Source organism: Scardinius erythrophthalmus, assembly GCF_964197995.2.
Source record: "Scardinius erythrophthalmus genome assembly, chromosome: 12".
In the NCBI taxonomy this organism is placed as follows: Eukaryota; Metazoa; Chordata; class Actinopteri; order Cypriniformes; family Leuciscidae; genus Scardinius; species Scardinius erythrophthalmus.
Genome location: NC_138232.1, coordinates 8,270,791 through 8,297,046, shown reverse-complemented (window position 1 = coordinate 8,297,046; position 26,256 = coordinate 8,270,791). Strand labels below are relative to the sequence as shown.

The window sequence follows — 26,256 nt, the reverse complement described above, 5'->3', positions numbered from 1 at the left end:
GAACAGGTGTTCCTAATAATCCTTTAGGTGAGTGTGTGTATATGTATATGTATATGTATATATATATATTCTATACTAGAATACTTGAGTTATTACTGACTGAATAGTCATGATTTCCTCGGTGGTGAATGAAATATTATTTGTAACAGACAAATAATTTCATCCCTTTTGTATATCAAATTGTATATCTTAAAACTACAAACATTTTTATTTCACCTTGCACCACTGTTCTATTTGACCTAGCGTTAAGTGGATGAAATTCTGAAGAGCGAGTTTAAGAGCTTGTTGAAGTTTATTAAGTGATGTGCTCAGACTGAAAATGCCTCAGCAAAGTCAACAGAATTTTTATTATTCCACTCATGCTTCCATTTCAGGAGCAAATGTTTTGAAATGAAAAAGAATATACTAACAGATTTTAAGGTCATGTTCCTCCACTCATTACAAGATTTTCAGAATTATGCCTTTTGTCCCATTCTTACATTCACAACAGCAAAAAAAGAATAATAAAAAGGGACGCAGGAGAGGTGCGTTAACCAATTCATCAGTGATTTAAGCCAATTCACAAAGGTTTCTGGCGAAGACTTTTTGCCAGACAACAGCCAGAAGAGGCATCAAGCTTTTAGCACATGCTGTCCAGTTTATGATTTCCAGAGGAAAGCTCCTACAGGATGAATCTTATTAATGCCCTCCTATCTGTCTTCCCCCGCAAAACATAAAAGTACATAATAGCTCTAGTTGTCTTCGTACCAACTCTAAGCACACTTCTGGGGAGATTTGAGAATTCCCTGCAACATAGTGCCTCTATTTAAGCTGCTCAGCAGAGCTGTGTCATACAGGCTTGTATCCTGCTAGAAGATTTACAGCTGTCCTTATTAGCTGTTACGAACAGGAGATGAGGAGACCGGCACTCAGGTTCATCTTGCTGGTGAATTATTGATAGATTTTCATCCACTCAGACTGGATAGAGGGACTGCTGTGCCTGTCCAAGAATAGATGTGCTCTCCAAGTATGTCCAAGACCACAAACTGCCTCACCAACCTTAGGAGTCTCCTCTGTTTGAATCCATCAGTGTCAGAATGAGTCCATCAGGTTTGCTTACTCTGCTGAAAGGTCAGCTTATGAATTTTCAAGCTGGTTTATGCTGGTATACTTGCTGGTGGATCAGCATAGCCGAATCTTGCTGGTTTAACTAGTAAAAAAGCCAGTATCTCATGATAATGACCAGCCAGAGGAACATTTTATTTAAATTTCCTTAAATGTTTCTTCTAAACTTCCATAGGAGAAACAAAACTGGAAACAAAACTGTGAATAGCAAAGCTCATATTTGATCATTTAATGATAAATGTTTGAGTTAATTTTGAGATCTCTGATTGCTGTTATCTTGGCAAACCTAAGCACAATTTGAGATATTTTTGAGAACTCTTCTGCAATTTTACAGGAACTATGTAATATTCGTTTCAGGAACACTTTATTTTTGATGGTCTGCCAACGGATATTCTACTGACTAAGGAACTTTGCAACTACATGTCAACTTATTTTACCAACCCAAACCCTAACACCTTAACCTAACAGTCTGCTACATTCTACTAGTGAGAGCTAGTTGACATGTAGTTGCAAAGTTACTAATAGTTAGTAGAATGTCTAAAGTGTAACCGTATTTTCTTGTGATAAAATTATGAGAAATAGGAGATTTCTCCTGGAATGGCTGTCTAGGAGAAACAATTGAGATGTTGTTTTTCATTTCTGGTACGGTCTCACTTTATTTTCTGACACCAGAATCTGAAATCCATGCACATCCTCCATATGTCAAAGTATTTTTCCTTGTATACCTGAACGAACTGTCTAAAGGTGGGAAGAGACACGGAGAGTAATATTATAAGGAGAATGGAAAACAAATATATATATCGTAACTCATAAAGCATCACCAACAGCTGGAGAGCTGCACAAAAGCAGGTCATTCCTTGATCTAGATAAGACAATGTGCTGGCCTATTTGTTGGCAGTCTCTGGAGGTAGGGTGCATAACAGAGAAGCGAGAAAAAAATTCACCACTTTTACTGATAAACTGTATTTTACCTGCTTTGTTGTGACCTGCAAATGTGGGACTTTCCTGTCTGTGAAAATATATGCAATGCCATTCAAAAGTTTGTGGTTGGTAAGAAAATAAATGAAAACTTGAAGGATGATGTTGATGAAAAGTTTACGTGAACATTACATATTGTTCTATTTCAAATAAATGCTGTTCTTTAAAATGTTCTTTTCATTAAAGAATCCTGAAAAAAATATATATATCATGTGTTTTCCAGAAAAATATTAAGCAGCAAATGTTTTTTTAACATTAATAACTACAGCATATTTCTGATTTCTGAAGGATCATATGACACTGAAGATTGGAGTAATGATGCTGGAAATTCAGCTTTGCCATCTCAGGAATGAATTACATTTTAAAAATATATTAAAAAAGAAAAAAGTTATATTAAATTGTTATAATATTTCACAAAACTATTTTACTGTATTTTGAGCAGGAAGCTTCTTTTAAAATCATTAAACAATTCTTACAACTGAACTTTTGAGCAGTATATTCAGTTTACTCGTAAAAATATATGAATGAGATGAATGTTTCACCATATGAAGTTCTCAGATTACCTCAATAATAAAATACAGTACTTTAGGGATTGTTGGTCTAATTTTCCACTAAGGTAAAAGATGTGTAAAAGACGCTGAAAGCTTTCCACTAGACTGTTGGAACATGGTTGCAGGGATTTTCTCTGGCACTGAGGTCAAGCACTGATGTTCAATTCATCCCAAAGGTGTTCAGTGGAGTTCATGTCTGGGCTTTGTGCAGTCTAGTTAAGTTCTTCACACTCAGTAAACACATTTTACTGCTGCCATCCTATGACATTGCCACATGGAAAATCAGTCCCCATTCTACAGGAATTGCTAGTCTAAGAAGATTGCACGAGTGTATGTTTGATTTTATGCTCCTAGTAATAGATGAAGCTGAAATAGCCTAAAATATGTGTTTGTACCTTTTATGCATGTGTACAGAAAACATATCTCACCATTGTGTGTTTTATGACATCTTTTTCTGTATTTCTCTCTTTTACAGTGTGTTCACCAAATTATCATTACATTTGACACACTTCAGCTGTGTTAATTAGAAATATATTATTTATTGGGGTCTTCCTAGAGTCATTAATGAAATCTACAGTTTGTGGAAATGGATTTTTTATATTCAATGCTTTGTCCACACCAATTAAACATCTCTTCCCCCAAGCTATCACAGGGTTTCAAAATAGTACCATCTATAATATGGCACCATGTTGGTTTTGTCTCTCTCCCTCCCAATTTTTTTTTTTTTTTTTTTGCAAAACTTGCTTATGGCTCACTCCTTCTTGAGCGTTGTGGCTAGAATAATTAGAATGACATCATGAATTAATGAAGCCCTCCCTATTTTTATCCTTCATCCTCAAGGTCTCCACATCATGTTTAATCTTTGAGGATGTGTTTTTAAGACCCTTTTATGTGTGTGTGCTCTACAAGGTTTAAAGATAATTTCAGATTTTTCCATTGTCCTACATAAAAACAGATGTTGGATGTTAAAATTGACATCGCTTTGATTCTGGTTCAAGGATCAGTTTTTAAGTATAAAAGCGAATATATTATTCTAAATGGCAAATGGAAGATATCCTAGCAGCATTGAAAACTTGTCCAAATACTCATTCCAACTATTTTTTTTTTCTGAGAAAAAAAAAACAAACAAACACAGAATTTCAGCACCACTCTTATTCCTCTTAAAAACATGTTGACAGCAGTTGTTGAAGGTGGGGGTTTGAGATCTGACAAGACAAAAGATTCATTGTGAGGTGCAAAGGCTGAAAAACCTTCAAAACTGTCCAGAAATTGCACTCTTTTTCCTGAAATGGTCTCTGTAAAAATGTCTAGATCGTCTTGCATCACACACTTACAATCTCTCCAGAAGTCTCAAGTCTTAAAGAGCTACAAAACCTGTCATTGTACTTTTATCCTGTCAAAAAATAAATTGCTTTTGTTGATTGCTGGCTTAAAGTCACAGAAGCACTTTGAAGTAATATTATCATGTGTGTGTATGTTTGCCTTGCAGAATTGCTATATTGGAGAGTGGAAGCCTTCGGATATCCAACGCCACCAAATCGGACGCTGGCACGTACACGTGTGTCGCCCGTAACCAGTTTGGCGAAGCAAGCAGCTCAGGGAACCTGCTTGTTAAAGGTATTTGCTTGAATTCAGTTATTTTGGAGTCTTTGAGAATAATATAGCCTCTTCTGACATGTATTTAATGGATTATTAATGGATTCAACTTTTAAAAATAAAGATTCCACTAGGGGGTTTTCACAGCGATGCCATACCTGGTAGTTATAGGAACTAGCCACCAAGGTGATCCGAGAACTACATTTTCCCCTAGGGCCATTTTCCTGGTTGCATCCGCACCGCCAAAAGGAACTTTGAAGTGACGTAAGCCGTAACTTACGCCCTGCGCTCTGGTTGTTGTGTGGGAATTTTATTTTGACAGCGCTGAGAATGCCAGCTTGAGCACACAGCACTCCATTCTCCATCTTCATTAGTTTACGATCAGTTCAACAGTCCTGTCTAATACAATGTTAGATAGAATTGTTTGCCATGTGGTTGATGTCCAAATTCGCTAGTTGAGGATAAATACATACTCATGTTTCACTTGGTGCCTTCAAAGTCACGTTGGATTTCCTCCATAGTGTAGCTGAGGTTAGAGCTAATTTAGTCCTATAACTATAACTAAAATCATTCCCAGTTCCTGTGGTGCGAATGCACCAATAGAAGCTCAATAGAAGATCTATAGAACAGTGGTTTTCAAACTGTGGGTCGCGACCCACTTGTGGGTCACACAGTGAGAAAAGGTGGGTCGCACAAAGGCACTTAGCTGCAGCTAAATTTACGTTATGATGAGTGAAACAAAACCAGTCCGATTAATGACCAAACGACTCTTAAGTGAGTTTTAGCGCCCGCCAAAGTCTTATTTGATTGGTGAGTAGCCTAATGTAGATGAACTGCTGCGCTTGTGACAGTCACAGTGCATGTTTAACTGAAAGAACCTTTCATTGAACCGTTCTTAAAATAGCCTTCTTTTTTTTTTACATTTTAAGAATCTAAACAACCTTTTTTTCACCACAAGGTTCTCTGTACAATGGAAAGGTTCCATGGATGTTAAAGGTTCTTTATGGAACCATGAATACCAATAAAGAATCTCTATTTTAACCGTGTACAGTACATTCTGCATCATACATCCACCCAAGTCGCTCTACAACATCTTTTCGGTGTGCTTATCTGTATTATGTCTAAGTAGAATATACCTTCCAAAGCTATCTGATCTTAGCCAAGGGGAATCCTTTTATTTCCTAATGAGATGAAGGAGTGGAGTGTCAGAACACCAGCACGGGGAACCCGGAGGGACCCAGATCACACTTGTTGAGTCACTGGAGCAGTGAGTTATTATGCTGTATTAAATATGAATGAGAGGTGGGTGTGCGGTGCCAAGCATGTTCACTTAGGAGTGTTCTAAGGCTGGGTGGATTTTCAGGATGTAAGCACAACTCAGTGGAGGTCTCCATACCCTCTGCAACGTGTGTGTTTTACCTCCCTCATCGCTCTCTGTTCCTTTCTCTTTCTCTTGAGCAATATTTGGGCAGATTCGTTTTCTAAACAGCATGTAAGTTATGATTTAATAACACGGGACACATCTGATTCCATGTACAGATTCAGTTGGAATTGGGATCTCTTTATGTTTTTATCAACAGATTTTTATTGAGAATGCTTTTGAAATTCCAAACTGGATGAATTTAAGAAAATTATTAAATTGATTTGAAATTCAAAAACATTCAGTTCTGACAGATACAGTTACTGCAATTTTCTAATTCTTGACGCTTGACAAATCCTTCATTGCAAATTAAAATTCCAATTCCACTTCCTGTGTGGTTTGGCCAGTTCAGTTCCAACATATTCATTTAAAAAATTTGCAAAACCCTGAAGTCTTCTGTCTGTATGTGGCTGTTTACAGAAGGTTATACCCATTAAAACCAACTGAAATAAAGATGTAATTAATAATAACATTATATAATAATAAATTACGGCTGTTTTAATTCCAGAGATTCTCCTTTTTGATTTAATCCTCTTTTTAATAGGATGCCAGCAGTACTTGAACCACCAACTGTTATTTGACCAAAAAAGTTGGCAAAAATTCATAATGAAGGTGAACCAGGCAGCACGACTACAAATTTAGCTTTAATTACAGTATTTGGCGAAGGTCAAAATAAATGAGAAGCACTGTAAAAAATAACATACCAAAATCACAGACATTCCTCTTAGAGGTCGACAAAGGTAGCTGAAGAACAGTGGGTAATTTGTTTTGAGGCATAAAATCACACTGTAAAACAATTTTACCTAAACTCCTCAGGGAAAATGAAGTCTGTCTGAATTGGGATTTTCTTTCATATTCGTAGCTTTTTATAGTCATAATTTAAGCTATCGTATAGCAGCTTTGGCCGCCACCCCACAACCCACTAGTATTGTGGCAGATCATACACAAAATTGCTTTAAATATATTTTAGTTTTACATTTCAGGCTTGCTGAAATAAAACCATCTTTAACCAGCCTTTTTCAGCACTGCTATCAAAAGCTGTGGGTTTCCAGCTATTTTATAGAAAGTCTTTTAAGTGTCCTTAACAAACATTCAGGAGCCTCATTTTAATGTAATCCTGCAAGGAGCAAAACTACATGTCTATTAAAAGCTCTATATTTATCGCCTCACTCAGGTTCTTTTAGAAGTGAATAATTTCTCAAACTGCAGAGTTTCTTGTGCCTTAAGTGTGAGGTTTTAGTCTACTTCATTAACCTTTGTCAGGCATTGAAACCCTAAATCATTGCATGTCAAGGGGAGATCCATCAAAAACTCAATAAATATTGAGTCCCCTTCATTTTATATTCGAATGTATTATGTTATCAACTTATTGACATAACACAGGGGGAACGTGGGTTGAGTAAATGGGATTTATAGATAGATGGACTGGGGCAGAGAACCTTAAACACGATTGATAGATAGATGCAATGAGGCCAGGCACTTTTCACTTGCCAAAGATGTCAAAAGAAGTGATACGCCACTGGCAGCTATATGTCAACGTCCATTTTCTTTCCATTAGTATGTCAGAAGGGCGTACACATGCTGCATCAGCAAAATAACATCCATAATTATACCATACAGTCAAAACTACTGTAGACACTGTTAGAGCCAAGCTAAAGCCTTATGTTCTGCAAAAAAACACAACCACAGTATAGTATTCATAACACATATGATTGATATTGAATCAATCAACATACTGAATGGATAGCTTCTAAAATGTCAGTTATTTTATGTGAATACAACTTTATATATATTATATTGTTATATTTTATTGTTTACATGAAAATTAAGATTAATTAAATGTTTAATGCCTTTATATTTATTTTAAGCTTGTTTACCTGCTTGGACATTTAAGCTACTTCATTCCACTCTGGGATGGAAAAGTATGTAAAAAAGTAATATGAAACTACTAAAATATTAAGAAGTCATGGAAATGTATATAGTGAACTTTTTTTCCTCAAATATTTTCTCTAGATATTGTTTTTCACTGTAAAGAAAATCAGTTATTTCAGTTCCAGCTAGTGTTTTTTAAAAGGTTTTACATTTTATATGCTGTCCATACATTGATGTTGTACGAATAAGTATCTGCCCAAATAAAAAACATGTGTACTTTTGAACATCTGCGAATACTAATGAGATCACATAGTCCACACTTGACGTGTTTGTTCTTGATTTAAAGTTTAATGCAGTTTCCTCCCCCAAAAAAACAGTCCGACATAAAAACAAATCTGTTGTGACTGAGCGTGTTGTCATGTTTACTTAAAGGTTCAATCCATTTTTTTGTCTTTCTTCTCGGAGGTCTTCAGACACCAGCTCCACGGTTTTCTAATAAAGCACCTTGAAGGCAGTTCTCCTTTTAGTGGTTGCTATAGTGACCGCTTTGATTGTTTCATTTGCCCTTTTTTAAGATGCAAATGCAAATGTCTTTTGCATGAGTCACATCATTATTCTTTAACATGGCTGATTCCTCTATATTTAGAGATGATCCATAAGGCTGCCTGGTGTAAATTGTGTCCATAGGAGAACAAATGTCTATCTATCTGTGTCTCTATCTCTATCTCTCTATCTATCTAATAAAATGAGAACCTGCTGATGCAGATGATACCGGTTCTGCCATTTAACATCTATTAACATAATCACAAATTCAATTATATCATTATATGCAATCATAATCAGTGTTGGGGGTAAACGCATGAGTTGCGTAAGTTGCGTAATCAGATTACTTGTTTATATATGTTGGTAACACTTTATTTTGATTAACACTCTAATGAGACCTTGTAGACATGTAGGTGCAATGTTACTTATAGTTATAGTCAACAGAATGTGTTAAAGCCAAGGGACCATCAAAATAAAGTGAAACCAATATGTTAACACTAGAACTGCCATGGCGGTCATTTTGACCATTTTGAATTTTATATCTGCAATAACTTTGTTGAAAAAATAGATAAAATCCTGCTGGTACCTGACTTTTCCTAAAAATGTCTGTATTTTTATTTAAAATGTTTTTCATATAAATTACACATAAGGCAAAAAAACAAATGAACATATTTACCTATTTCGGCCATAGACGGTCAGATTGACCGCACTGAATTTCTTTATTATAGGCTTTGTACTTCACTCACGTTCCAATATCGACGGAAAAAATCATCCTCTTCACATGTGCAAAATGGTACGAATTGTAGGCTATAGCCTACGACTATATAAACAGAGCAGTGGAATTTTTATATGACTATTTTATTATTATATTTTATTATGGCTATAATGAACAGGCTGCGATGTCAAGATTGCAATGCTGGAATATGGTGTGTGTGTGTGTGTGTGTGTGTGTGTGTGTGTGTGTGTGTGTGTGTGTGTGTGTGTGTGTGTGTGTGTGTGTGTGTGTGTGTGTGTGTGTGTGTGTGTGTGTGTGTGTGTGTGTGTGTGTGTGTGTGTGTGTGTGTGTGTGTGTGTGTGTGTGACGCGGGCGCGATCGAACAGTGTAAACATGAAAACAGGCTGCTCCGTCATTTTGTTCAGGACATCGGATATTATTATTTATAGATGCATAAATAAACTTGTTTAAATGTACAGTTTGGTGGTGTTTTGTTTTTAAAAGATATCCTAATACAATAATTGCATTAATCTCTGTAAAGATTAGAGTTTGTAGATGTAGATGTAGAGTTTGGAATCTAGCGGTCAAAATGACCGCTTGCGGCAGTTCTAGTAGTTATGGAATTCTGGCACTTCTAGTGTTAAATAATACAAATATACTTTATGTCATAGATTGAACAATAGTCTCACTTTATTAACGATCCAATTCATCCATTCTAATGAGATGACTTTAGATAAAAAGCACAATCGTGTTTCTTTTTTTTTTTTCATTGCTGAATTAAGAGTGATAAACTTTCTTCTCTTGTTCTCTCTTCTCTCCCTTCTCTTCTTTTCACTTTTGGTGTGAAGGGCCTTTACCTTTACCAAAAAATAGAACTTGTTATTTTGTTATTAAAAAACAAGCAAGCCCAGCCCAGGTGAGACAAAGTAATGCAAAAGTAACGCAACACTTTACTTTCCATAAAAAGTAACCAAGTAGACAATTAGTTGCTTTTTAGGGAGAAACGCAATATTGTAATGCATTACTTTTAAAAGTAACATTCCCCAACACTGATCATAATTAATTACAATTATGGTAGAACAAAACACCCTGGTACAAAAATGCCTATTGTCTATAATAAATCAGATATTTGTTAATGAAGGCAAATTGTTTGTTTTCTCTGCCAGTTGCTTGTAAAATCTTCATTTGTCTGTGTTCCCATCGGCTGGTTAATAATTTAAAAATGCATTACTTGCATTATAGATGATATATATAAGCAGGAGAGAGATGGATGACTGGATGAGTATCTTATAAGTCTTTTATGTGGAGTCTCCGCTCCGTGCTTTTCATTGAAAGACCATTTTTGTTCACCAGTGCGAGTGTTGTACATTCGCACGGTTTTTCACTTTCTAACACTGACATATTTAATTAGTCAAGAGTGGAATTCTTTAATCTGAAGATATTTAATTTAAGAATGAAACTCCACAGATCATTTCACACCGTAAAGGTTGAAAAGCAGGCTCATGATTATTATTATCCGTCTCTAAAAACAGAATTATCTCTTGAAAGGATGTTTTATTTCTCATTTGCAGGACTTGGATTTCACACTAAAGCAATAATGGCTCTTTCAACTCAAACTGAAGTCAAAAAAGAGTCTAACGGGATTGTGATTGGTCCTCAGCCTGCCTCATTACTTCGAGTCACTGTCTGCCCTGTGCGTGCTGTTTGTTCGCCGCGTCGTCTCGCACCTTTTATTCCATTATTTCTCTTCATTAACGCATTCCTCAAACATGTCCGCTCTGTCATTATTGATGACATTTATCCAGACACTTTGTAATGCGTCTGAGGATGGGGAGCGGCCCATTAAATTGGTTATCAATCAGCCTGAGGAGAAGGATGCATCTTTTTTCTATCTGGATGAATTGCACGATTATCTTCAGATTTATATTTCAGAGAGAGTGTCACGGGCGTCTATCTGACACCCACCCTGAGCGTTTACTCTGGATTGCGTGGGCCGTGTGCGTCGCTGCATCCTTGCTGACGTACAAATGTTCCCCTATATGATCTAGCACCTAACTGTCACTATTAATAAGGCACTGAGACTAAGACAGGGGCATTTACATTTGCAATTTCATTTAGGAGTGGAAACCTGGTTTGCCTGTGTACATCAGCGTCTGCCGCAACCCTTATGGGAGATGACAGTGGTTTATTTAAATTGACTGTGGTGATATGAGGGCTGAAAAATACCTGTCACATTAGATTCCCACTGGATAAGTTGCATGTAAACCCTCCCAGCAAACAGCGGTTGGAAACGGAGCATTGTGTCAGCCCTGCTGATGTCCCAATCATCAGAACGCTGAGAGGATATTACCTAGATTAATTAGTCTTAATTAGAAATTAGTTTTGCTGGACAGAGATTAACTGAGGATCAGATCATGTGTTTGGATGTTGGACAATGATATCAGAGTTGGTGAGAGATCATTTTCATAATGAGTTGCCTCACTGTTGCATGCAACGTACACAATTATCCCATGTCGCTTAAAGTTGCAGTGCACACATTAAAACATAATCAAAAAATAAATGGGATGTTTAACCACTTTCATACATAAAACTGTGGTTGAATTTATTTCCACTTGTGCTGTTAGGCCTATTCTTTATTATATATATATGTTTTATATTATATTTTATAATTAAAAATAATTATTCATTATAATTACAACTTCTTTCTTTCAGTGGTGTTCAGTTGTTTCATTGTCAACTAGTACTGTTTTCTTCTGTGTTGTTACTCATTTGACTTTTATTTTGACTAAAGTTTAATTTGTTATTAAATGCTTTTATATTTGATGGAATTTTACCCAATGCTCTTTTGAAAAAGGACTAAAGCTATCACAGATTGCGCACATATCCAAGAGGCTCTATTTCAATTATTACTTTGTGATGTTTTCGACCCGACTTGTCTGAGTACGAGCTTCAAAAAAGGGGGATTGCAAGATCCGCAAGGTTATCGCGGAGGGTGGAAACTCAATTGGAAGAGGTTGCAGTGGTCAGGCTTTTTGTCAGCTTTCTTTTGGTGCGATTTTGCCGAGGTATTGGAGTGAAGATAAGGAGCCTTGGTCATTTCGAGTGCTTTTAGAGTGTGCATGAGGAGAGGAAAAAAAAGACATGGAGAATGGGGGCAGATATATAACCGATTTTAGTATGGTATAGATATTTTTTTTGTTGGTCAAAATCTTAAGAATCATGTCAAGTACACTTTTTTGTAGCCGCCTGGTAATCATGTGAATGAAGCTCATGACTTTTCCTGATCCCATTCTTTCTTTTCTCTCCATTGTTCTCTATAAATAAAAATGCGTATCTATATTTCACTGTAAAAACACAAGTTCCTGTTCAATTTAGAAGTTAATTCATATACATTACTATGGACAGGCAGTTGTCTCTCTAGTGATGTAGTTTAGGTTTTGTCCTATTTTGTGTCTTTCGAGTTTTGTTATTCCTTCTGTGGAACAGTGTTTTGATGGCGGCTTAGAGTTTCATAAAACACACTGAATGACTGAAACGTTTATTTCTAGCTGCTTTATTTACTTTTACTCGACGTCAGTGCTGCATGACAATGTTTTCTCAAAGTTTTGAGTTTGCTTCAGTGCATTTTTTATTACAGATGAAAAGCAAGTTGAACATACTTTCTACTTTAAAATTGTTTAGTATAATTGCATATTTTTTATTCCTAATTACGAATTTGACAGAATTTGACGGTTTCTAAACCACTCTTGCTGAGGGAATTTCTGTATATTGTCTTTCCTGATGTAACTAATTACATTAATTTATTAATTTTCAGATCATCTTGTTATACACACTGTAAAAAATAAAATAAAATAAAAACTTAATGAAGTAAGTTTGTTCTGCCTTAAAATCTTAAGTTTAGTCAACTCAAATATCCAAGTTGTCACACTACAATTTCACATTTCAAGTTGACTAAACTCAACTCAAAAAAAAAAAATTTGCAGTGCATTGCTATCATAAGATACATACAGAAAATCTTATTTCAAATAAATGACAAAGTCACAGGTGTTATTTGCTAATAGTTTGACCTTGTTTGAGTTTGATTTCTTGACACGATCAGCAGGAGCCTGTCGCACAGATCTGCACGTTGGCTTTGCTCAATTGGTTTGTGTGCCAAATCATTGTGAGCCTCCCAGAACACTTGACCTGTATGAGACTGCAATATTCAAGTAGAAATATTAGAGAAGAATAACGTGTAGTCTGGCTCTTCTATACTTCCACAGAACTTGCTTGGTCATTGTGTAGCAGGGTTTTTCCGTTCCCGTCACCTTCTTTCTGTCGCTATGAAGCAGGATATTAGCAAAATGGATGGGGCTGCATTAATTCAAAAGTGTGAACACTTTTGAGGTCATTGACGTTTCTGTGATGGGATCGGTCTGAAAGCTTCCACGGATTGCCGCTGTTAATCTATAGGGTCTCGTCTTCTCTCGACAGCTTTAATGACAGACAGTAACAGTAACAAGGTATTATGCAAGAAGGATATCACTCAGATTACGCCGACGAGAGCTTGAGGGCGTCAGGTCTTTTAAACGAGGTTATCTATGCAATCTGTCACAGATGATGATGGAGCGGGGTAATAAGAGGCATTTTCTCCAGTTCTACAACCTCGACTGTAAGACAGCAGTGTCAGCTTTGCCTTGAATTAATTTTCAGGTTTCACCTCAGAGATTTTTCTACCACCGTTCAGGGCTCTGGTCTGAAGTGCAAGTTTGCGGATCAGCGCAACCGCACATTCCCTCTACACCCTCAGTGAGGCGCGATTCATTTTTTACAACCACAATAGGAGGTATTAATAGCTTCTCGTTGACTTGCAATGGTAATTTTTCACTTGTTCAGTTCAGTCTGATGCTTGTTTAAATATAGACCATAGAGGAATCCGCCTTGTTTGGAGACCCCAAGCCACTTCCATAGTGAAGAACAAAGGGAGCCATGGGACATCCGTCTACTATGAGAGATGGCAAACAATAACATGGGAGCATTACACGGAGAACAGGATGAAAGTGGTGAAGGTATCGGGGATGAAGATAAGGTACATTACTCAACCAATCCTCCAACAAGTGCTGTTCCTACAGGAGAAGAGCGAGTAACATGCTCTTTTCTGGGCTTCAAGGCGCTGCTGTTGAATTCTGAATTGAATTGCCAGGCTAAGAGCTGACAGAATACCAGGCAGTGCCGTATTGTCATCCCATTGTGTGAATCTGACAGACAGTCGGAGAGGGATCTCATCCAAACAATAAAAGAAGCAAGCCTCATCCGACGGCCCCTCATTGTGTTCCGCACAAAACCCATAGTAACGCACCTGTTAGCTTTGCCTTTCCAGTTTGATAGCAGTCGAGATGGGAAAGGTTGTTTCATGTGTCGGAGACCTGTAATTCCAGAATCGAATCCTCACACATAGATTGGAAGCTTGTGCCGTCTGCTTTCAGCATACATTTGCACTCTTCTGGGGTATCATTCACCGTGCTTAATTTAGTCTGATGGACATTTCAGGGAAACACACACAGCGCCCTCATGAGGCTCAAAAGCGTCCTGCAGTGGATTTTTGCTCTCATGCACCTGTTCTACACAAGGCTGCACTCTGAAAGTGGAAGAGCAGGCGTGCTTGTCGTGTTCACTTGTGAAATGACGCCAGTCTGTGTGTGAACTAAACTGACTTGGGAAGAAAGTGAGCTGGGCGCAGGCCCTGCCGGGACTGGTGGCGTGTTATCTGTTTTTCAGAGTAGTGCATTCTGGGACATTTAGGGCTTAGCAAAGATCAGACAGTGACACATGGTGGAGCTCATGGATCGTTCATGGGTTATTCACCTCTTCGTCCACCCTAGATATTTCCCTGTTAGTTGTTAGCCATCTGTCGTGGAGCTCTATGCACTGGACATTTGAACAACGTTCAAAGTTAAATCTTTTGTAACATTATAAATGTCTTTACTGTCACTTTTGACCAATTTAATGCATCCTTGCTGAATAAAAGTCAAGAATTTTCAAAACATTAATGCTTGTTTTATTTCCAAAATGGTACTTTTTGAAATTTATTTATGTGTAACCATTTATATGTATATTGTTTTCCAGAGCCAACGATCATTACAACTGCTCCCAACACGCTGGACGTGACCGTTGGCGAGAGCATCATTCTTCCCTGCCAGGTTTCCTACGACTCCTCGTTGGAGCTCAAGTTCACATGGTTCTTCAACGAGCAGCTCATCCACTTCGGCAGCCATGGAGGATACTTTGAAAAAGTTGGCGGAGTAAGAACAAAACAATTAAAAATACCATTCACTGGTTTATTTATTTATATCGCAGCCAAAAGTTTCTGATAATACTGGGATTACCAAGATAAAGTGTATAGTTTATGTCTGGTCCTGTGATCTCAACATGGCAGCCACCAGTAGCTGCCGCCATTTTAAAAAAAATAGCATGTAATATGTTGCTGTATTCAATTAAGTATATATTTGAATCATAAATTTAAATATAGCAAATAAATGTATCATAAATCATTGAGTCAGAATACAGCATAATCATGCTTACTACTTTTACAACAGGTGTTGCATGCCTGTGCAGGCTTAGGCAGCTAATAGGTTTTGGAACAGAGCCATAGTTTTTTAATATATTTTTAAATACTTGTTTTTCCTTTCTTAAAAAAAAATATTAAGAACTAACGCTGTGTCTACTAGCTGGACACTTCACATACATATATGCAAATGTATTTAAGCTGTAATTGGTAACATATTGTTCTTTAGATATTCATACCGAGTACTTTCAGCTGAGTTGCTGGGAAAAAAATCACATTAATTCTTTCATTAAATTCCACAGTTTTGAGTTTGTGAATTTATGATAAGAGATTTTCCCATTATATGTCCAGGCACTGACAACCCATTCTGTATTAATCTACAGTATAATTAAGCTTCCCACTCAGTGTGAATTGCAGCACTTGTACAGTCACATGCGTTTCTTTCATTAAAAGTTCATGATATTTTTTTTTCCCTCTCCTTTTGGGGGTGAGGGCCTGATCGCTTTTCTTGCCATCTAGTTCATCATGTCATCCATAGAGGTGGCCCGTCTCCAAAGAAACAAGCAAGAACTTTCTAGATGGAAGTGCTCTATTTTAAGAGCAAAAACTGCCACTCTAATATTATTTTACCTGATTACTATGATTTATTATGAGTGATGTATCTTAATAGCAGCACTTTGAGTGAAGAATGTGGGGAAAGTATATACCCTTGATAAGGAAAAATAGCAAAGTTATTAATTCTACACACCCAAAATTTGCTTTAAAGGGTCATGAACTGCATTTATATATATATACATATACATTTTATTTATATATATATATATATTTTCTCTCCTGTTTTTGACCCTCTCTTTCGAACACTCGAGCATTCAAGACATTGACCCACTGCAATGATGGGGTCACAGTTTTGCATATTAAAATAATTTTCAACGTTCCCACCATTACATATGTGAAATTGTTTTGAAAACTTCCGATGTTGGCTTAGATCAAAACAATAACAAAAATAGCGTTCTCTATGTGCTTTCTTCCAATTCCGGGAAAGCTTCCGCATTAACTCCATAAATGCGGAAGCAAAGGAAAGAACAGCAAATCACAACTATTCAATTTGATTGCGGTGCTACAGTATAAATACAAGCAAACGGTGTCTTGACGTGATCTGACTGGAACTTCGTTAAAAATAAAGTTCATCCACACTTTCTTAATGTTATAGGATCACAAGGAAGGCAATGCAAAGACTGTTTTTCCACAACTTGGCACTTCAAACCATCTTGTAATCCTCTATCATTTTGTTTGCTTCTGTTTCGTTTTTACTATTATATGACGTGCAAATCGGTGGGCGGGGCTAAAGAGGCCATGATGTAGAAGTAGGCGTTGATCTTCTTCTGCAGAGGTGGTCTTTCGTCACACTGTGACGTAGTAATGTGACAAACTGAAACAAGTCATTTTCTGAGCTTGGTTTCAATCAAAGCTGTCTTTTTGATTAACAAGGAACTTTTGAGTTCTGAAACTATTGAAACTGATATTTTTATTGTACAATGACTTCTTATACAATATGTCAAATTAATTAAATTGTTCTAAGTACTCACAGAGACAGGTACCAAATTAGCCATATTTTTTATTTACCATATACTCTAGTCCACTTGGTAGCCATTTCTGAGCAAAAACTGCTCATCTAGACAAAAAGAGTTTTTGTATGACCTACATATTTGCATGTCATTTAAGGCAATAATAGGCCATGATGAAAAAAAAAAACTTTTTAAATAATGTCCTTGTAGTCATAGTTTGTCTACGGCTGTACGGAAAGCTGAAAAAAAAATGTCATCCCAATTTTTGTTCATCCAAATGTTATACTGATAAATATCAAATATATGTACTATAATGTAAGTACATATAAATACAATTTAAAACAAGCATTATTTAAGATGTGCAAATACAACTGAATAATAAAATTTGTTTGATTTCTCTACCCAGTCTGTTACTCCTTACCATATCTTTGATCTTTCTTTTTTAGCAGCACTCAGCAGGTGACATCATGATCCGAAACATTCAGCTGAGGCATGCTGGGAAGTACACGTGTGCCGTACAGACCAAGGTGGACAGCAGCTCCATTGCAACTGACCTGATTGTCAGAGGTGAAAATGCTGTGAAACATTAATAACACTTGCATGTGGTTATTATATCTTATATACATAAATAAGACATAATCTACTTTTGCACACTCTGGCTATTGAATATTAAATATTCATCAACTAACTAGATACAGTGTTACAGACTGTTAAACAAGCCAGTGACGCATTGTAAATGTTTACCAAATGGAGGAAAGATGTGCTGGTTTTCCTGCTACGGCAAAAAAAAATACCCATAAAAAATGAGACATAATCTAATTAGAGCTTTTAAGTCAGTAAAAACGTAGCTCAGACTTAACCAGCTGCATTGCTGTGCTTTAGGGGGCCGTCTATGTGCAGCCTACAAGCGTGACATCATTGTGTGTGTGTGTGTGTGTGTGTGTGTGTGTGTGTGTGTTCTGGTTTGCATTGCTGTCTTCTGTCTCAGGTCCCCCTGGCCCCCCTACCAGCATCCATGTGGAAGAAATCACAGATACCACTGCCACTCTCTCCTGGAGGCCTGGTCCTGATAATCACAGTCCAATTACTGCCTACACCATCCAGGCTAGAACCCCTTTCTCCCTCGGCTGGCAAGCTGTTAGCACAGGTGGGGCTTCTAACCAGCCTTCACTGATCAAAACATTTTCTGCATAGTTTCCTATTTCGTCCCCCTGCTTTTTTCTCTCCTATTACGTACTGAGATTTTCATCATGTTTTTTTTTATTTATGCTTGTTAATGCTTATTTTAGACCTTGCCAAAATGATTGGTTTTACCACATGTAGTTGTGCTTTCTCTGTAGCTTGAACAGCGATCCAAAAGGAGATGTTTTGCTCTTTTCCACACAATGACAGTAAAATGTACCCATGGGCTGTATTGGGTGTACACACATACACACACAAATACACACACACATAGTCTGGTTGGCTATCTTTGTGGGGACTCTCCATTGACGTAATGGTTTTATACTGTCCAAATGGTATATTCTGTCCCCTTACACTAAGCCTACCCATCACACAAAACTTTCTGCATATTTACTTCTTTTTTTTTTAAATCATTCTGTATGATTTATAAGCTTGTGTACCCATGGGGACCTCAATTTAGATCCCCACAGTGACATGAGTCCTCATCTATGGAAGCTTGTTTCCGCCACAGAATAAAACATTTTAAAAGATAATTGCGACTTTTTATCTCACAATTGCGAGTTTACATCTCAAGTCAGAATTGCGTGAAATAAAGTCGCAATTGCATGTTATAAAGTCAGAATTATGAGATATAAAGTCGCAATTGTGTGAAATAGTCGCAATTGCGTGTTATAAAGTCAGAATTGCGAGATATAAAGTCAGAATTCTGACTTTTTTTCTCGCAGTTGCGACTTTATATCACGCAATTCTGACTTTATAACACGCAATTGCAACTATTTCACACAATTGCGACTTTATATCTCATAATTCTGACTTTATAACATGCAATTGTGACTTTATTTCACGTAATTCTGACTTTATATCTCGCAATTCTATATAAACTCGCAATTCTGACATCTTTTCTCAGAATTGTGAGATATAAACTCACAATTGTGAGATATAACGTCCAATTCTAAGGGGGAACAAAAGATGGACTTTTTTTTTCTTTTTTTACCTCAGAATAGTTTATATCTCACAATTCTGACTTTATAACACGCAATTGCGACTTTATATCATGCAATTCTGACTTTATATCTCACAATTGCGTGATATAAAGTCGCAATTGCGAGAAAAAAAGTCAGAATTCTGACTTTATAAGACACAATTGTGACTTTATTTCACACAATTCTAACTCGCAATTCTGATTTTATAACATGCAATTGCGACTTTATTACACGCAATTCTGACTTTATATCTCGCAATTCTGACTTTATAACACACAATTGCGACTTTTTCACGCAATTGTGACTTTATATCTCGCAATTCTGAGAAATAAAGTCAGAATTGCGAGATGTAAACTCGCAATTGTGAGATAAAAAGTCGCAATTACCTTTTAAAATGTTTTATTCTGTGGCGGAAACAAGCTTCCATACTCATGAGTCTGTGTGCATTCAGGTTTAAGTCCCCACCGGGATAGAAAAACATGTACACACACACACATACACTGAACTAATGTTCAAAGGTTTGTGGTTGGTAAGATTTTTTAATGTTTATTATTTTTTAAGTCTATTATGCTCACCAAGGCTGCATTTATTTGATCAAATATGTTTGCTTCCCTGTATATTGTGAAATGTTTTAATATTTGAAAAAAAAAATTTGTAACATATAAAGTATTTACTATAAATTCTGATCAATTTAATGCATCCTTGCTGAATAAAAGTATTAATTTCTTTCAAAGAATCGTACTTACCCCAAAAACATTGAATGGCAGTATAGAGAGATATAGGGCGCTTACCTTGACAAAATATAAAACTGTGGTGCCAGGAAAAGAACCACAAAAATGAAAAGAACAATCTGAATTCCAGAGGGAAAAAAAGTTTTTAAAACAAGTGATTTTAACATTTTAATGTTATGAATGTCTGCACACACTCACACACACACACACACAAATGAAGCTTTACAACAGAGAATTTACTTATTTGTGAATTTCATATCGATAGATAGATGTATAATTGCAACTATAGGGTGTTATTTTTATCTCAGCTTTCACAGCACCTGTCGATAAGCCCGCTTTTGGATCTTACCTACGGAGCCTATTATCTCACCGAGCCGAAGAGACCCGCGCTGTGCATCTTGTTTGTGTGAGCGAGCAGGGGGCCGTGCAGGCTCACGAGGGGGCTCGTCTCACAGTATGTGTGTGTTCTGTTTTGTTCCAGTGCCGGAGGTGGTGGGGGGCACACATCTGACTGCTACAGTAATCGAGCTTAACCCCTGGGTGGAGTATGAGTTCAGAGTTTTGGCAGGCAACGCAGTGGGCACAGGAGAGCCCAGCAAACCCTCGAAGAAAGCCAGGACGAAAGAAACAGGTGAGTGCTTCAGACACGTTAGTCTGCATGTGGCTCTTTCAATTAGCATCATGTGGTGTGAGTCGCTATCTTCCGTAACGCGTTGATTGCGTTGAAGGAGGACCAAAGCCATATCTAAGACTTCTGACTTTAGCCAGTAAGCAAACACCCTTGCAAAATGCTACAAAGCACTTTAGAAAACGCCATAGCAATATGCTGCAATGCTTGAGCATCCTGACGGCTCATTTTGCATGCAAACACCACTTACATTCCTTCAGAAAATGTTCAAATGTAATTATGTATGCAGTTTTATGGGCTAGTATAAATTACTAACAGGCTAAAATGGAGTATTTGTACTTTTAAAAATGTATTTATCGCACACAATGCCATTTAAGTAACTGTAAAATGCAAGGTGAAAAAAAAAAAAATATATATATATACAGGTGCTGGTCATAAAATTAGAATATCATCAAAAAGTTGATTTATTTCAAGAATTCAACTTAACAGGTGAAACTAATATATTATATAGACTCATTAAATGCAAAGTGAGATATCTCAAGCCTTTATTTGTTATAATTTTGATGATTATGGCTTACAGCTTATGAAACCCACGAAATTAAAATCCCAGAAAATTAGAATATTACATGAAATCACACAGTAATTACACAGTGATACCATGGTCATTGAACCAGGTTTTGGTTATTTTGGCAGTGTGGGCAGGTGCAAATCCTGCTGGAAAATGAAGGAAGCATGAAGTGCTCTGGAAATGTCCTGGTCGACGGCTGCGTTGACTCTGGATTTAATAAAGCACAGTGGACCAAAGTCCTCTTTTCTGATGAGAGCAAATTTTGCATCTCATTTGGAAACCAAGGTCCCAGAGTCTGGAGGAAGAATGGAGAGGCACACAATCCAAGATGCTTGAAGTCCAGTGTGAAGTTTCCACAGTCTGTGTTGGTTTGGGGAGCCATGTCATCGGCTGGTGTTGGCCCACTGTGCTGTCCACTCAACGCAGCCGTCGACCAGGACATTTCCAGAGCACTTCATGCTGCCTTCAGCAGACAAGCTTTATGGAGATGCTTCCTTCATTTTCCAGCAGGATTTGCACCTGCCCACACTGCCAAAAGAACCAAAACCTGGTTCAATGACCATGGTATTACTGTGTAATAACTGTGTGATTTCATGTAATATTCTAATTTTCTGGGATTTTGATTTCGTGGGTTTCATAAGCTGTAAGCCATAATCATCAAAATTATAACAAATAAAGGCTTGAAATATCTCACTTTGCATGTAATGAATCTATATAATATATTAGTTTCACATGTTAAGTTGAATTCTTGAAATAAATCAACTTTTTGATGATATTCTAATTTTATGACCAGCACCTGTATAAATATATATATATATATATACACACACACACACACACACACACACACACACACACACACACACACACACACATACTACACTACCGTTAAAAAAAAAAATGTGGTCGGTAAGATTTTTTTAAATGTTTTTGAAAAAACCCATGCCCAACAAGGCTACATTTATTTAAACAAAAATATAGTAAAATGTCAAATTTTAAATAAAACATTTCTATTTTAATATATTTTAAAATGTAATTAATCCTGTTGATGGCAAAGCTGAATTTTCCAGTCTTCAGTGTAACATGATCCTTCAGAACATTAGAATATGCTGATTTGGTGCTCAAGCAACTTTTATTTTTATTATTATTATTATCAATGTTGTGCTGCTTAATTCTTTTGTAACATTATAAATGTCTTACTCTCACTTTTGATTAATTTAATATATCCTTGTTGAATAAATGAATTTATTTATAAATAAAACTTTAAAAAAACTTGCAGACCCTCAACATACTATATATATATATATATATATATATATATATATATATATATATATATATATTTAAAATACATTTATATCAGTTTTTATTTTCAGCTCACAGTTGAGCTTTTAAATCATACAGTTAAAACCGTCAAGGGAAATAGGGCCCAGCATCGAAAAATATAAGCATGTCATTTATACATGAAAATATATTTCAGCTCAAATCATGTCCATGTTATTTGTTGAACTTTCAAATGATATGCAAAAACCGAAGTCTTAAATGGCCACACCTGAGCCAAACTGAGTAAATCTTTTCCTTCCTCCAGTTCCCAAGGTCACCCCAGCCAACGTGAGCGGAGGAGGTGGCAGTCGATCAGAGTTAGTCATCACTTGGGAGGTAAGATGACCAATGCACTTCACTCGCCCGTCTGTGTGTGTGTGTGTGTGTGTGTGTGTGTGTGTGTGTGTGTGTGTGTGTGTGTGTGTGTGTGTGTGTGTGTGTGTGTGTGTGTGTGTGTGTGTGTGTGTGTGTGTTTCTCTCCCTTAGTGAGTCCTTTGTATACAGTCTCCCTTTGCAAGCTGGCTAGACATCATTGTTCCTTTTATGTGAGGTTTTCATTAATCATAGTACAGTGGATACACAGAACACTTCATTTTCTGTAAGAGCTGCGTGGCAATAACTGCCGCTGTCATACAGGAGAAGCAGCAAAGATAATTAAATGGAGTTACCCTCGAATTTTTGCGAGGAACTTTTCAAAGATTACGTTCTCTCTTTCTGTATCTCCTTTCATGAGAAATGTTCTATTGTTCAGGTTTGAGAGTCAGCTGGTGTTATCTATTGAGCTGGAAGTTTGTCACAGGGAACTAGAGACTTCAGTTCTGTTGTTTTTTAAATAAAAATGACGTATACCCACTGATCTATATAGAATGACATAGATCAGTGCGTATACCACAGAACACCATCTTTTGTCCAAGAGAATTTCATGTCTTTTACTCCAAAACCACCACTTCATTCAACAGTACTGATGGATTTCACTGTACAAAACCAAGTGTTAAATTGTATTTTAAGACTTCATATTATACTTTAATAACAAAAATGTTTTAAAATAAAATATTTCTTTATTAGACTTATCTATTTTCTATCAGTATTTTAAATGTGAATTGTGTAGCTTTGTCAGATTTTTCTGAGATTGTTCCTAGATAGATAGATAGATAGATAGGTAGATAGGTAGGTAGGTAGGTAGGTAGGTAGATAGATAGATAGATAGATAGATAGATAGATAGATAGATAGATAGATAGATAGATAGATAGATAGATAGATAGATAGATAGATAGATAGATAGATAGATAGATAGATAGATAGATAGATAGATAGATAGATAGATAGATAGATAGATAGATAGATAGATAGATAGATAGATAGATAGATAGATAGATAGATAGACGAGCACTGTTTCTGCTGCTCCAAATCTTAGAAGGGAGCGACCGGTAATATACAACAAGGCAGCTCCTAGGTTTTGGAACACATCCCATTAGGTTTGGTCTCTCTATGGCAAATTGTTATTTTCACAGCAGACACTGGAGTGAGCGCTTGATTACAGGTGCATTTTTATTTAGCCGTTAAACTCTCCCGCACAAGTGTGCAAGCGTGAAAACATAATCTCCCCCTTCTTTGAGTCGCATGCCATGGTTTCGGACTAATGGATGCTATTTTCTGGTGGTCTCACCGTTACCGCACCGCATTACTGCATGGTCAGTGGCAGACCAATATTTCAAACAAAAACCACCATGATGTCATTACCTGGCAAAACGATTTCCTGGGAGATGTAATCCCTCTCTTGCTGAAGAGGCAGAGATGACAGATATTGCCTCAGACCACGTCGCGGCAGAGATTAGCGCGAATACGGCTTCTGATGCCTGACAGGTGTCAGGAAAGTCATACACCCTGCTGTCTGCACAGCCAAAATATAACAGACGGGTTTGTGTGTAAACTCTAGAGTAAAAGGGATAGTTCACCCCAAAAAAAAAAAAAAAGATCATTAATTCCTCACCCTCATGTCGTTCCAAACTCGTAAGACTTTCGTTCATCTTCAGAACACAAGTGAAGATCTTTTTAATGAAATCTGAGAGCTTTCTGTCCCTCCATTGACAGCTACGCAACTACCAGACTGACGCTTCAAAAAGTTCATAAAGAGATCGTAAAAGTAATCCATATGAATTGAGCGGTTTAGTGCACATTTTTCTGAACAGATTTTATTGAGGCTTTTTTTTTTCACATAAACATTCATCAACAACACATCAGTTGTGGTAAACAGAAGCTTGCTTGCTTGACCTGTGAGAACCAATGAGGTTTGTTCTTGCCCGTCAAGCAGGTTCGGCTGAGCTTTAAAAATGTTTAAATGTGATTAAAATTCATTCTGATCATCATATAAAGCGATCGTGTCTCTTCAGAAAATTTGGACTAAACCGCTCAATTCATATGGATTAGTTTTACAATCTCTTTATGACCTTTTTGAAGCGTCAAAGTGGTAGTTGTGTAGCTGTCAATGGAGGGACAGAAAGCTCTGATTTCATCAAAAAGATCTTCATTTGTGTTATGAAGATGAAAGAAAGTCTTACGGGTTTGAAATAACATGAGGTTGAGTAAGTAATGACAGAATTTACATTTTTGGGTGAAATATCCCTTTAAGAGAAAACACCTTACAAACAAGTAGCATGGTTGTAAAACCATGACATTTAGATTACCTTTGTACATGGTTGTTTTTGTCTGTGGTGAACATATGAGTAGTAGTATATAAGGATAATATATCAGGGTATTTTAATAAAGGGAATGTACTGTATTATAGATGTATGTGCTTTATTTGTGGGTGTGTGTCTGTGTTGCAGCCTGTTCCTGAAGAGCTCCAGAACGGAGGAGGGTTTGGCTACGTCGTTGCTTTCCGGCCCTTTGGCGCCACCGGGTGGATGCAGGCGGCAGTTCCCTCTCCCGAAGCCTCCAAATACGTCTTCAAAAATGAGACCATCTTACCCTTCTCCCCATTCCAAGTCAAAGTGGGGGTGTACAATAACAAGGGGGAAGGACCTGTTGGGCCCGTGGTCACCATCTACTCTGCTGAGGAGGGTCAGTCATATTAACCGTTGTGTGCAACAGAGAAATTAAAGTCAAATGTACCCTTTCACATATCGCTGTGTAACGCTTAGCAGCCAGTTAATAGGAGCCAAGTTAACTGAAGTGTGTTGTGCCAGAACCCATTAATCATGGCCAGCCTTGTTTTTCAAAAAGAGTTGGACTTTTACAGACATTTGTTGAATAAAACGCTCTAATCGAAGAATTTCTCCATCGAATTCAGAGCCTGGAAGGGCCCCCAGTCGACTCAGAGCCAAAAGTCTTTCAGCGTTTGACATTGAAGTGTCCTGGAAAGCCCTTCCCTGGAGCACGAGCAAGAAACGTGTTCTTGGCTATGAGGTACACACTAAACACTTTCACATTAAAAGCTGATTTATTTATTTTATTTTTTGTGCATAAACGAAATATTTAGTTTATTGTTATAATTACTTAAAGGAGAACTCCGGTCAATTTTAACATTGAGCTCATTTTTTTGTACATTTGGAGTGCTGTCAATACAGAGAACAACGACAAAAATCGGTGTTGCCTACACCGAGTTATTCTATTTTTAAAATTTGCACCCTATTGACTTCAATGGGGCAAGTAGTAAGCCTGCTTTTTAGCCTCTTAACATCCTTGATGTGTCATTACAAGTGCACAGAAAATGTCCACCGAAAACAGGATGTAAACAGAGGTATGAGGGCTGGCTGAATTAACTTCATTTTTATTAATATCTCTAACATCTACTGCAGTCAGATTCACCCGTGTTCACTCGGAAGGAATCACTCACATTTTCTGTGCACTTGTAATGACACTTAAAGGATGTTAAGAGGCTAAAAAGCAGGCTTACTACTTGCCCCATTGAAGTCAATAGGGTGCACATTTTAAAATTAGAATAACTTGGTGT

At 37.0% G+C, this 26,256-nt stretch overlaps 1 protein-coding gene across 4 annotated transcripts in view; it reads left to right on the top strand.

Annotated features, from left to right (window-relative positions):
• Positions 1-26,256, top strand: part of cntn4 (contactin 4) — a 155,666-nt gene that overhangs the window by 121,528 nt on the left and 7,882 nt on the right. For all 4 annotated transcript variants that reach the window (XM_081381410.1, XM_081381412.1, XM_081381413.1 and 1 more), the window contains 8 exons: positions 4,123-4,250; positions 14,885-15,060; positions 17,335-17,455; positions 17,877-18,035; positions 20,266-20,415; positions 22,569-22,639; positions 25,130-25,364; positions 25,594-25,709. In XM_081381410.1, the coding sequence (XP_081237536.1) occupies positions 4,123-4,250; positions 14,885-15,060; positions 17,335-17,455; positions 17,877-18,035; positions 20,266-20,415; positions 22,569-22,639; positions 25,130-25,364; positions 25,594-25,709 (1,156 nt within the window). The remainder of the gene's footprint in view (positions 1-4,122; positions 4,251-14,884; positions 15,061-17,334; positions 17,456-17,876; positions 18,036-20,265; positions 20,416-22,568; positions 22,640-25,129; positions 25,365-25,593; positions 25,710-26,256) is intronic.